The sequence below is a fragment of the Triturus cristatus genome, chromosome 4_2 (genome assembly GCF_964204655.1).
Source record: "Triturus cristatus chromosome 4_2, aTriCri1.1, whole genome shotgun sequence".
NCBI classification, from domain to species: Eukaryota; Metazoa; Chordata; class Amphibia; order Caudata; family Salamandridae; genus Triturus; species Triturus cristatus.
This window is the reverse complement of record NC_140586.1, coordinates 212,415,925-212,429,971: the sequence shown is the minus strand read 5'-3', so window position 1 is coordinate 212,429,971 and position 14,047 is coordinate 212,415,925. Positions and strand designations below refer to the sequence as shown.

General features: G+C 43.2%; 1 protein-coding gene and 1 long non-coding RNA gene across 2 annotated transcripts in view; one reads left to right on the top strand and one right to left on the bottom strand.

Moving 5' to 3' along the window:
* LOC146833421 (uncharacterized) overlaps positions 1-8,122 on the top strand; it is a 57,289-nt gene extending 49,167 nt beyond the window's left edge. The window contains exon 4 of the mRNA XM_085601234.1: positions 6,766-8,122. Coding sequence (XP_085457360.1) covers positions 6,766-7,629 — 864 coding nt within the window. The 3' untranslated portion in view covers positions 7,630-8,122. The remainder of the gene's footprint in view (positions 1-6,765) is intronic.
* Positions 5,121-14,047, bottom strand: part of LOC146833420 (uncharacterized) — a 59,242-nt gene continuing 50,315 nt past the window's right edge. Inside the window, exons 3-4 of the long non-coding RNA XR_014960586.1 lie at positions 6,353-6,438; positions 5,121-5,941 (exon numbers count right to left, since the gene is read on the bottom strand). This is a non-coding gene — a long non-coding RNA (uncharacterized LOC146833420). The remainder of the gene's footprint in view (positions 5,942-6,352; positions 6,439-14,047) is intronic.

Below are 14,047 nucleotides of genomic sequence, written 5' to 3'. Positions count from 1 at the left end.
CTTTTGCTTTGTTTGGTGCTTTGTTCCAAGTTTTGTAGAGATTTCTCCTTGCTCTAGTAAACCAGTCCATTTTCTGTGTTGTTCAGGCTGTTGCCTGGCAACCATACCCCTGGGGCCAAACTAACCTGTCTCTAATACACAAATGACCGTGACCTGTTGGTCAACTACCCTACCTGTCTGGACACGCACATCAGTGAAACACTGAGTTCATACTTGAAAAAAGTCCACTTTCGTTGGCATAGGCATCCAGTTTGTTGTCTCTAAGTTGGATAAGTATTTGTCCCCATGTAACATAAATTGTTGGGTTTAATGGGGGGCTCAGCACACCAGAAGAATTGTAGGCTTGCTAGTTGTTGTGCTTGTCGCTGTTGGGACTCTGGAATATCTGCTGTGCCCTGAGTGTAAAAGAAGCTTGACCCTGATTTCCAGGAGTACTTTACAAGGCCAAAACTGGCTGACTGTGGCTGAACACTTCCAACTGACCATGTCACCCTTTAGCCAGGACATGTGTGCATCTCAGCTGTCCAGAATCAAAGCCAAAACTTAACCAGATGTCAAATAACTGAATCTACTCTTTCCACAACGAGAAATGTGATGAGCCTGCCCTCCACCTCAACCTCCACAGGACTTTGGAATCCCTATTTTTGACCAAATTCAGACTGAGAGGAACATTGAGGTTTTTTCCACCAGACTATCTGGGGTGAGTTTTGTCACCCTGATTTTGGAACTACTTAAACTATCTCTGGAGCACTTTCCAAGATAATAGCATTTTACATTTTGAATTGTTCTGTAGCAATATGATGACTGACTTAACGCTTGGACTTCAATGGTGCCCCAACACCTGAAAAACTTGGCCTCAAGTCATTGGGACAGTGGCGGATGTGCTGCGCTGGGCTGCCTAGGAGGGAGTGGTGCTACTGCAGGAGGTGCACCAGGACTGGAGACACCTAGAGTTTGCACAAGCATGGGACATGATTCTGGCTTACTTCCAGAGGGATGGAAGCGATGGAGATGGCACAGCCTTGGGTGAAAGGCCTAATGGCCAGGTTTGACTCTACTTTCCATCCCTGATGTGTTCGTAACTTTGGCGGGCATTGGATGGGGACTGGCTGGCAGGGACTACTTGGAAGGTATAGCCTACATAAGCTACATTATACTGATTTGCCTTGGGGGAGAGGAGACACTGTGGGGGTGGGTGAATTTGTACTTTAGCTAGTTGAATGAAGAGTTGTTGGTTCTGCGAGAGACTGCACCTGACGACCCCAACTCTTTGTGTGGGAGCAGTATACAGCTTGGAAATATGCATAAAGCTTAGCGGCAAGTCATGCATCTCATTAGTATCTCTGATGTGCTTTGTATTTGAACACGACATGCCCCTGCTGCTGGATCGCAATCCCAATTGTACTGCTTTTGTTAATGGTATGGTGGGATGCAGGCACCGAAGACATATGTTAAATTACAATAACATTCTGTTTTAAACAAAATAGTAATTGGAACAGTGGTGCATTCAGACTCTTCGCTGGCAACTCAACAGGACGGTTGCAAACCCACTGAACTGTTCAGTTTTGCACCCAAAACAACTAGACTAGGGAAGAAGCAGTCTACCTTATTGACCAAGGTCTGTTTACAAATACTGAGTAAACCAGAATCTCGTAGCGCTCCAAACGCTTGCACACCACTTAACCACAAAAAAAAAAAATATATATATATATATATATATATATATATATATATATATATACATATATATATATATATATACACATATATACACACACACATACAGGATATCATTGGCCCTGGTCACAAGATAATCAATAGGTCTCGCCTTTGGGACCTTATAAGTGTTTAGCCATGCAACAGTTGATGTTGTTGCACCAAGGAAATTGTGCTGGAAAAGTAAACACATATAAGGTCCCAAAGGCGAGACCTATTGGCTATGCCAATGCTTGTTTTACAAGGCATGTGCTTTTACCACACATACCTTTACAACGTAATTCGTTTGTGCGAGGTAAAAGCATATGCGTTGTAAAAAAAAACAAGTTACTTACATGTGCTAAGGTTAAGAGTAGCATGAGGTAAGAAGTGGCAAGCTTAGACGGGGAGGAGGGAGTGCCGCATGTGAATCTATGAAAGATATCAATACTGGAGAAGCACAGTGTACAGGTAAGTAACTTGTTTTTTCTCCAGTATTGAATCCTTCATAGATTCACATGCTTGTATCATGAGCTTGTATAATGAGCAGCCACAGGCACCCAGTGCCTGCAGGAGCGTAGAGGCAGTCCGCTCCAGCCAATCCTGGCGCTGCTCTCATGCTGCTCATCTGCAGCATTGGACCAGTGTCAGGATTTGCAGAAGGGGTAGGCTGAGGCTCCATGAGGTGCAGTTGCGCTGATGGCATTCAAGAAGAAAACAGGAAAAGGAAGAATCGTAGGTAAGGGCATTTTAATGTTATCTTTTTGGCCCACTGACAGGCACTGTGAGAAACTTACGTTGCCTTGAGCCTCAACTCCAGAGCTCTCATTCATGTCCCGTTTTATTTCTGTTAACGAGCCATGATGGAGAGCTTTGGCCTTAAAGCCTAAAGGCATTGTGGTTTATTACAATTTTAGTCACTGCGTTTGGCTCTCTGTCCGCGCCACGCCCTTCAATTGTTGAGGGTCACTGACCGCCACTGTCTAACTGCTGGTGGTACTTTGAACCTTACTCTCTTACCATCTTAAGCTCTGAAGGGAACCCCTGGAAACCTGCTCAAAGTACCTCTATGCAGTATATGTCTTTTTCTCCCGTAGGAAAGCATTATGCGTAAAGAGGCATTTAAGTGAACTGTTTACTTACTTGTTAAAGTTAATATTTTAAAAAGTACTTACTTGCTTAACGAAGCTCTGGGTATCAAAATGTATATAAAAATACAAGTTATTTTTCTAAATAAGTTTTGGTTTTATTTTTTTTAAGTGAGTGTCTCATTTATTGCCTCTGCGAGCACAACAAATGCTTAGCACTACCCTCTGATAAGTGTAAACTGTTCTCCCACACTACCACAAAAGAGAGCATTTAGGGGGAAATTTACTAAGAATTTCCACCATGTGTGCATCGCAAAATTGGCGCAAAATCTTTTCAGGCAGAGCTAGTTCTCCTAAGCCACGCCCCTCTCTATCCAGGTCCCTGGACTTTCCAAAATCTTCCTCCATAGGATCATACAGGGAAATTATTCCAGAGTTGGCGTTCTGGATTTAGGGCAGTGTGAGGTACATATACCTCCTAGTATATTTCTGGGATGATGGCCTGAAAAATGAAAACTTGATTGAGACATCTAAGGTGCAATTTGCACCATGTACCCTTATTGAATAGGTTGGTTAAGGAGTACTGGATGCAATGCTTAATTTGAGCAGGAGGGGGCACCGGCAATCATTTTTGGGGACCGCCACTTATTTTTCCACATTAGACATTTCCATGACAGCAAGACAGAGACATTTAAAGCAGAAAGACAGAGGAAGAGAAAGACTAAGAAACCATCATACAGGGAGAAAGCAGGAACCTGCAAGAGTGAGATAAAGGAGCCGGGAGTGTCGGGTAGTGGATTAAAGAGACCCAAAGTGGATTCCAGACCACAGGGCCTTGGGATTCGATGCTCTGATATTTAGTTGCACCGACCATGGGCTGCTGGGCTGAGCTTTGGGCAGCACCACTCAATAGCTCTAACATACACATCACCATATATGCTGAACCTATCACCATGGAGCCCTCTTCCTATGCCTGGAGAACAAACAAGGTCAGAGTGTGTCCCATTGGTTGAATTCTGAGAACGCTAAAAATAAGGCCATTTTGTTGCCCTTAAAGATAGGTCTGACTTTTGCATCATCCTTCCACATTATCTTTTTCGACAAAAATGCAGGATCTATTGCTGACGTCCTACCCCAGCTTTCACCACAGGTTAAGAGCATTTTCTAGAATTGCAGTTTTCATCTGAAAAGGTATAAAACTCTTAGGCCGTTACCCAAGCAAGTCCTCCTCTACAATGCTCGACTGTCCCAAACCCAGCATTTTGGCTGGCACATCGACTATTACGAGAGGGGTCACATTGTAAGGATACGAAGACCTTTTATTTGCTATTGGTAACCAATAGGAAAAACAATTAACTGTCTTGAATGTTTAGCTTACAAATACCAGCACAGAGTTGCTACCCACTAGCCAAAGTCCAACCAAAATGTTCAAGCCCCGAGCTCATAAACACGGGTCATATACTCCGTCCAGGTACCACCTTCTTGCTGCTTGTAAACAAGGTAGCTAGCCTTCAATCCAGTTGGGTATGACCCGGAAGGAGCTAACGCTTCATCTGGTCAGTGGCGCTACGTGAAATGAGGGGGCTCCATGAAGAATACTCATTGAAGTTGGGCTGAATGGAGCCCAATGAAGGGCTGGAGGGCCCTTCAACATTTGCCCCCCCCCATGTGCCAATGGGGCCTGCGCTAAGCCCCTGACTGTACTTTTTTTGCATTATGCACTCTATAAATGTAATATCACACTTTCCAACCTGGCCATAATTAAACTCCTTCCCGCCCACAGCGCAATTATGTGACATATACAAACACCGTTACCCAAGGAAAAAAGATTGGTGTAAAATGTTAGCAAGTAAGTAGTTTTTTTTGTTGATGGTGTGGGGAACATGTGGCTCATGGACAGGCAGTGGAGGAAATTGGAGTGCAGAGAAATACAGCTTGAGGAGTTTGATAGTGCTCCAGCGGAAAAGGGCATATTTACATATTCCCCCTATGTCGCAGACTCGTCATCACAACCACTCATCCATACACTCATTCATTGGTGGGGCCCATAACACCAACACACACTTGTCTCACTCAAATCTGTACACAGGAGAAAAAGCGCTGGACATGTGGGTACCTTATTACCTATCAGGCTTAAATATCTTTACATAATATACATTATATACATCTGCACCTATAGAATCCTGACCTTAACATCAAGGCACTCCACCACTTGGTTGACGGACCAATTAGTTGGACTGGTTGATGGTGATTTAGAACCAGCTAAAACACAATTAAAGCCTAGGAAACATTCGATTAAGTTTGCTACTCAATTAAAAAAAACACAAACTCATTTCTGATTAATCCAAATTTGTTTATCTAATAATTAATTTGCTCTGCATTAGCATTAAGGCACTACAGATTATAACATAATTCGGTTTATTCCAAGGAGAAAATTGAACCTTTGGTAAAGAAACATAGATTTAGAAATGGGTTTTATAGTTACCAAATATCAAATGTTGGCGACCCTCCGATCCCACAGAGGATTTTGCAAAGTCTCTGCTACAATCTTCGAAAAAAATGTCCAACCCACAGCAATAGTCAAACCATCAGATGAAATAACTTCCCAAAAATCAAAAAAACCCAAGGTAAACCATGGAAATCTTCATCAGCTCAACGTAGACCCAACGCCATAGACGATCAGCCCAGAGAACCCCCCACCTCCCTTAGACGGATCAGGGTCTTTTCTACCCTTTTTCCCTCTTACTTCAACTCAACATGCAACAATTTAGGGGTAGAAACTGTTCCGATTGGCCTGTCCGGGTCAACTTGTAACTTCTCAAAAGTTTCCCAGGATCAACTGGTATTCCATGACACTAGGCATAGCAAGGCGCAAAATGTATTTTAACGATTCGGTTCACAGGCGAAAGTTCCGAAAGTAATAACTAGCAAGCCTCCTTGTACAGGTCTTCCATTGTCCCCTTGGTGGTTCACACCGTCCATCACTTGGCAACCCTCCATGCTCCTATCCTTGACGAGGAACATGATGTCGTAGGGGCTGAGGTCACTTGGAGATCTCCAGAGCCATCTGATTCTGCACAGTAGTCATCGCGCTCACACAACAGCGGCATCACAGAGCTCCATTTTAAGTACTGCAGCCTAGCAGGCCCGAATGCCAACTTAAGCAAAAACAGACATAACAGTAATTAAAATGTAGAAATGAAGATTCTAATGTTTAATCCCCTTCTAATCCCAATGTATATTAGTATTTTCCTCTCTTGCAGCACCATTTAAAGCAATAATACTCACCATTCTGCAGTATTGAAAGCACAAACCATCACAAAGCAACATAAATCATGCAATTCTCTATTTCACCACGATCTAAAGTTAGTTTGCGTACCACAGCTAATTAATTTAGTTGTTCTGCCATGCAATTAGCATTTTAGTCCCACGTGTATCTTGCGTTTATCAAGGTGTAAGGGTTGGTTAATAATGTCTCACTTCAAACTAATTAGTACGAGTTAATATTCAGAATGATTACATAATTAATTTCATGCAAAATAGAGGAGGTATACAAAAGTTTGTTTTACCTGCTCCATCAATAGCATACGGGCAGGCAGCAGGAGGATTTGGAGGCGCACGTGGTGGCAGTGTGAGGGACCCCAAAGCGAGGCAACTGTAAGGACAGTGACAAGACATTGGAGTTCAAAAAATGTCAGGAGCTTAGGGGGCATGGGGAGAAAATGTGAAGGTGATGATATACGTGTGGGGCCATTCGGGTGCATGGGCACAGAGTGAGACATTCTTAATAATATGAAGGACTTTAGTTTCTGGTCTCTAGAGGGGCATCTGCTTATTGTGTGCGCTTTACAGAAACGAGTGGTGAGCTATATATTCATGCCTTTTTATGTTGTTACACTTTGTGGCAAGACTGCTAGTTGATAATAGTGCATAACATGGAATACATTTTCACATCTAAGTGTCATCTCATACCTCTCCCTAGATACAGCAGCTGACCTGCCCCGCTTTTGGCACCAAAGTTACTACTGCAACCTACAGGAGCGGAGAGGGTGTTGTGCGATCAACAAACCCAACTAATCCGCTGGTCGTGGAGAAAATAAGCAAGAAGGCAACCACATTCTTGGGTACCACAGTAACAACACCGTTGTCAACCTTCCAGCACCCAATGCCGACCAGCAACGCTCTTCCTGAACCATGGGACCCGTGCTTTGCCGACGGGATGCACAGTGTGGAGGTCCAGCCGAAGGGAGAGGCTGCATTGGCAGTTACCTGGTCAGCAACTGGCGACCATGACCGTTTTGAAGTGCGGTACAGCACAGGGGAAGCCATGCAAGCGCTTTGGGTGACCGGGGCCCTAGCAGAAGTAGAGATCCACCAGCTGCAGACAGGCAGAGACTACAAAGTCTGTGTCATCCCTCTAAGCAAAGATGTGGCAAAGTGCACTGCTCCCAGAGCCAAGCAGTGCTCGGTAGGGCACACCACTGGAACAAGTGCAGCTGTTCAGCCAGTGCACGCGCCACCCGCCCCATCCCACTCTGCCCTGGGCACTGGAGTGGGAGTGTCCCTTGTGATTCTTGTCCTGGTGGCCCTGGGGCTAGCAGGTGCCTACAAACACTGGTCGCGGCAGGCTGGGTTTCAACGGCACTTTGACGATGATGACCCTGGTGGTGAGCGCTACAACCCAGATCCTTACAAGGTAGACGGGATCTATGAGAGCATTGAGGAGGACAGGAACATCTACGTCACTGCCGCCAGCCAGTGGCTAACAGAAGCTAATGAGAAGCTCGACTGCAGCCTGGCCACTCCAACATCCATCCTGGCCACTCCAAGATATGTCACTCTTTGATCTCGAACTTCAACCCTAGGTCCCAAGCAATACTTGAGCAAGAAGTCGAGGACAACCCTCCACCCACACTTGCCTCTTAAAAGGCTTCTAAAATCCACATACTACTCTGGCTCCCGTATACTAAATTTTTCATAAGCTAGCCTTCTATTTAGACATGTTTGACCACAAGGAGGTGCAGGCAACCCCCTGAAATTACATCTCTAGTGTGTTATTTACTGCTATTCTCCCTGAAGCCCACTGCCTAGCGTTCATCCAACAACCAAAGAGAGGAAGCTCTGGGTTTGTTGATGTCTTTAAGTCTCTAGGCAAGGGCTTTTTTGGAATATGAAAATGATAAAAACAGACAAGTGACTCCACCCTAGTGTTTGAATCAAGGGAAACGCAAACCAACCCAGCTATGTTATTAAAAGAGTTGTAATATCCATATTAGCATGCAGTGCTACAGCATTTGGTGTATTGCAGTCTTCAAGTAATTGATAAAGCATCTTTTCTACGTTTCTTTCTCTGGTGTTGCAATAATACAATCCTGCAGCTGCGTGTTCAGTATCCTACAGTTAACATTTCATAGAGTGCTGTAAATTAGCACAAATTCAACACTCAAAAATGTATTTTCTGCCCTGCCAAGTTGACCTTCTACGCATCACCGGCACCATGCGAAATCCAGGCCTTGAGGGCCCATGTACAGGCCAGGCTCTTACCTTAGAGCACTACAAAACTCTTCTTCTTTTGTGATGACCTATGATGTCTTGCAAGGCTTTTTATTGTCACTTGCTGCACTAAGTAACAAGCATTGGCAAAGCTAGGAGGTCTGGCTTGAATGTGCTAACGCATGTAATCACAGGCAATTACAATTGCTGTTTGCAAACACTGCATGCACAAATGCTACTTATCACATTAAAGCAAAACCTTTCAATTCTGCAAGTGTTAGGAAGAAAAGTATCAAAACAGCATTGCCTTCTGTATAGACTGCATGTGACAGCATTGCCTTCTGTATAGACTGCATGTGGAACAAAAGAAATTGAATGCGACAAACAGTTTGATGGCTGAGTGTACTTTTCAAATGTAAAATCGTCCTTCATGCATAACAATGGAAACACTTCCTAAATGGTAGAATCCTACACCAAACAGCCAATAGCATGGAATACTTATCTGTAATTCTAGTTCTCTTCCAGGGGTATCCTCATCAAAGTCATAAGCACTGAATATTTCGGCCCATGCACGGGTACCCCGGAAAATATATGAAAATTATATAAGAAAACATATATATATCATATATATATATATATATATATATATATATATATATATATATATATATATATATATATATATATGAAAACAAAGTCCTGATCTCCCCAGTACACCTGGGGGAGTAGAAAGACAGGTACGGACCACTATCAATTCACAATGCTGCCGTCCAAAAGAATGCACTAAGCGGTATCACAGTTTGAATTCTGGCGTTTTATTCCATTCTTGTCAGACAAGTGTCCGCCTCAGACGCGTTTCGTTCGCCTCCGCGATCTTGATCACCTGACGCGCTGGTGCCGGACCTTCCATTTAAAAAGATAGCTTCACCCAATCAAATTACTCAATGGCAGTAGATATAAACAACATACTATGAGAATGGGAGTGTGTGATTGTAAATTCATTTTGAAACCAATAACCAATATAAAAAACGGCTTAAGTATCAAAAAATGGTACAAATTCAAAAATAATCAGCATATAACAGCAAGCAAAATGTCCGGCAAGTGCCCTATAATGCTATAATGCTAATGATAAATCAAAGCCATGATTGAACGTAATAAATGGATCAAAGGTTCATTCATTGGTTGTAATGAACATGCACACTCGTGTCCATAGAATAACAGATTAATAAAGTTTACACAAATAAAGAAAAAATAAGAATGATTTAAAGTATAGAAAGGAATGAAGAACATGTGAGAAAAAAAAGGAGGGGGAAAGAAAAAGAAGATGAAACAGAAGACCCGAAAACAATTGTTTTATATATAAATATACGAGAATTTTAAAATTGAAGTTGGGACTACCAGTGACGGATAATGTAAGTAGAAAGTGAAGTGACTGACTTACAAACTGCAATTTTACAGAAACAGATCAAATTGAACAAATGCAGGTATTTACAGAAAGTTATGAAGATCCTCACTTGTATTCATCCCATTAGGCATCTTGGTATCGAGTAACAGAATGAAGGAGGATTCTAACTGACGGTGTTGTCTCTCTCTATTGCCCCCACGAATTGAGGGGGATACTGCCCCAATGACATAATATTTCAGGTCACAGATTTTGTTAGCATGAATGGCTTTAAAATGTCGAGCAACATTGTATGTGGGATCCGAGTTGACAATCGCACGAAGATGTTGTAAAATGCGATTGAAAACCAGTAATTTGGTACTGCCCACATATTTGAGATGGCAAGTGCATTCAAGCACATAAACCGCAAAGTCAGTGCGGCATGTGAAGTGATGTTTAATTTGTACCGGGATGTTGCTAAATGTTGTGTAATACTCGGAAACATTTTTTCCGAATTTACAAGCACGACATGATGCACATTTAAAAAAACCGGACCGTGACAACCAAGTTGTTATCCCTGTAGATTCGGGATTTGATTTAACCAAAGCATCCTTCATTGAGGGCGCTCTCCTGAAAGTGATGTTGGGTAATTTGGGCAGCAAAAATTTGAGAGTCAAGTCAGTCAGAACAATTGGCCAATGCTTGTAAATTATCCTGCGCAAAGTTTTGTGTTGTTTGCAGAATGTGGTAATGAGTATAATATGTTGTATATCCTCATTGTTGACCTCACTACTGTTAGATGTGGCCAGAGATTGCTTAGGTGGAAGGCAGATTTCCAGAGGACAAAGATTCGCTTTGTCAAGGGCTTTTTTTAAGGTTGTGTTGTTTGTAACCTCGGGCAAGGAACCGATCAAATGCTTCTTTCTGACATTGTTCAAGATCAGATTGACGGCTACATATCCGTCGTAAGCGGAGGAATTCCCCATAGGGTATACTATGTATGAGATGGGGTGGGTGCGCACTGCTGGCATGCAAAATGGAATTGCCAGCAGTGGTTTTTCTGTGCAATTTGGTTTCTATGTGGTTGTCTGAAATAAAGACCTCCACATCCAGAAATTCCACCCTCTCAGTACTGATGGTAGCCGTGAATTGCAAATTCATGGTGTTAGTGTTGATAGATGTTACAAACAAAGAAGCATCCTCTATGGATCCTTCCCAGACGATAAAGATGTCGTCAATGTATCTGCCGTAATAGCGGATATGTGCATCCCACATAGCCTTGTGGGTGACCTTGAGGACATGTTCGTCCCACCAACCAACCAAAAGGCAGGCATAGGTCGGAGAGAAACATGCCCCCATAGCCACTCCTCTCAACTGTTTATACAAAACTTTATCAAAAAGAAATACATTGTTGTTAAGGCAGAGATCAATCATTTGAAGGAGCATGGTGTTGTGGTCTTTGAAATTGATAGAACGGAAATCCAAAAAATGTTTTACAGCTAATAACCCTTGTGAATGTAAAATACTAGTGTAAAGGGAAGCTATGTCAAGTGTGATAAGTATGAAAGTAGATTGCCAATCTATTGCCAGGATTTTATTCAAAAAATCGCCTGTATCCTTAATAAAGGATGGCAGGGCAGTCATGTGTGGTTGAAGAAAGTAATCAACATATTTGGACATGGCTTCCAAAAGGTTATTCCTGGCAGAGATGATAGGTCTGCCAGGTATAGGGTGAATACCCTTGTGAACTTTGGGAATGAAGTATAGGGTAGCTGTAGTTGGAAAATCATTTTTAAGAAACAAATACTCATTCTTAGAGAGGAGTCCCATTCTTTTCCATTGTGTTAACTGGGAGGATACAGATTTTTTGATTTGGGACAAATGATCTCGGCCTACTTTGCAATAGCAATTGGTGTCAGATAAATGGCGTTGAGCCTCTTGGAGGTAATCGCTTTTAGGCCATAGAACTATATTGCCCCCCTTGTCAGCACCCATAACCACACTTTGACCATTCTCACGGATTTTTCTGATCAACGCCCAATAATTTCTCAGTTTTGAATTTATTTGACCACATTTGGAGTAAGTGGACAGGTTTAATTTCTTTAAATCATCAATGACCATGTCACTAAACACATCTACAGAGTCTTTGGGCATGACCGGATAGAAACTAGAAGGAGGACGAAATGGACTGGCAGCCGCCATTCCCGTGTTGATTCCTTCAAGTTGTTCAGAATCATTGTCGGATGTTGAGTAGTCCGAGTTATCTTTGGCCAAAGATTGCATGGTTTGAAGTATATTCAAGTCCCGGACTTGTAACGTATCCAACAAGGTGTCAGAGGTGGTGGCCACATTGGTAAATTTGTTCAGTTGGAAAAATTTCTTGAGTTTGATTTTTCGAATGAATTTATAGATGTCAATGCGAGACTGTTTGTATGAAAAATTGGACTCAGGACAGAACGACGGACCCAAAGTTAGCAGTTGTTTTTCAGCTTCAGAAAGTACAGTATCTGTTAGGTTGACGTTGGTATTGTCATCAGAATCTATCGTTTCCATCTCCGTCCTCCTCTGCCCCTGTTTGATGGTCTTGAGGCAATGCTTGCGCCTCTCTCTTCGACGCTGGCTGATGCTGCGTTTGTTTGGCTCTGGGGATTTCTGGGGCGGATGGTTGCTCGCCTGTCCATAGTTAAAAAATTAAGCTCTTCCCCTAAAGTGTGTTTAACAGACAACAAACTGGATGTTGCTGATGTACTGGGGCGTTCATCCGAGTCCCCGCTGGTAAGGGAGTTGGTGTCAGAGTCAACTTGAATGGCAGTATTTCATTGCCATCATTGTCACGGTTAAATGGAACCTGATCGGTGAGAGCTTTTCTTTTCATATTATCAAACTTGCGGGAGAACGTGAATACCCTCCCAGCTAAGTAGTCATCCCGATCCCTGGCAAATTTGAAGGCTTTACGAGTTTTGATGGTATCTTCGTATTGTTTAAGCTTGTTTGCTATAGAGACTCTCCCCTTGGCAACAATATCCTTTTGAGAGTGGGCATCAAGAATTTTGTTTAACTCATCAATCTCATTCAGGATTCTTTCTCTATCGATCACGGCATATTTAATTAAAATGTGAACCATGTTCATAGAGGCTTGGAGATTGTTGGTGGCCCATTCAGAGAGCATTTCAGGGTGCGGATTTTCATAAGAGGGTGCAATCATTACTCGCAATCCCCGTGGCACCCTGCCTGCATCTCGATATTTTTCAAGCGATTTGCTCTCCCACCATTTAGAGAGCTCGGTTTTTTGAAGTTTCTCCAATTTCTTCAACAAACCCCTGACATCATTGGCGTTTCCTTCATGGGTTTGCGGTTCGGCTCCAACACTGGTAGTCGGTAAATCCTCAAATAACGCTTCTGCTGCAGCCTCCCGGTCACGCAGCGCGTCCTGGGCTGACATAGTAACCTATCGAGCTTTGTGAAAGTCAGTAAATGTGACAGCTTCACTGATGGTCACGGACGTAATAACAAGCAGCGAAAGAAATCTCCCAACCCGTAAAATAATCTCCTAGCAACAGTGAGTTACTCCTTACCGGCGAATGAAGATAGGCATCAGAAGTCCGCCGACTCCAGAAGGCACAAGCTACCTCGTCCGGTATACAGAGAAGTGTTACAACGCTGTTCGGAGATACGGGGGGCGTGGCCAAGTTACTCCTTCCGAGTCAAGTCTAATCACAGAGAGTGATATCCGGCCAAACACGATCACGCCACTTCGCTGGGAGAGGGTCCGCAAAATCCAGAGTTCAGCCATATATATACAGCTCTATATAGATATATATATATATATATATATATATATCCATCCATCAAGAACACCTGCTGTAGAGAAGCCCACGCCAGGTAAGTTTGTAGCCAAAATCATTTATTGAAAGGCACAACGAGGAAACATCTTGGCATCACAAGTATCAAGTCCGCAAAGCCGACGCGTTTCGTATAAAATTTCTTCAAAGGCAGCGGATGTGAAGTCGTAGCACACAGCAGTATCTCGGCACCAGCTTTATCCAATGATGTACCCCGCCTCCGTGGGCGTGACCACTCCCGTGGCCTACTGGTACTGGTAGTGTCGATTTCATACTTCAGTGAGTTGCCGTGTTCAGACCCATGATTAATTCACAAATAATCCCATGTGGGTGGTGGTGCACCAGATCTAGTCCCCGCTGGCACTCTTGTTTTCAACAAATCGGCACCTGGCCCTTGACAAACGGCATCGGTTGGTGCCGCCACAGGAGCGCTGCAAGCAACGCCAGGTAAGTTTGTAGCCAAAATCATTTATTGAAAGGCACAATGAGGAAACATCTTGGCATCACAAGTATCAAGTCCGCAAAGCCGACGCGTTTCGTATAAAACT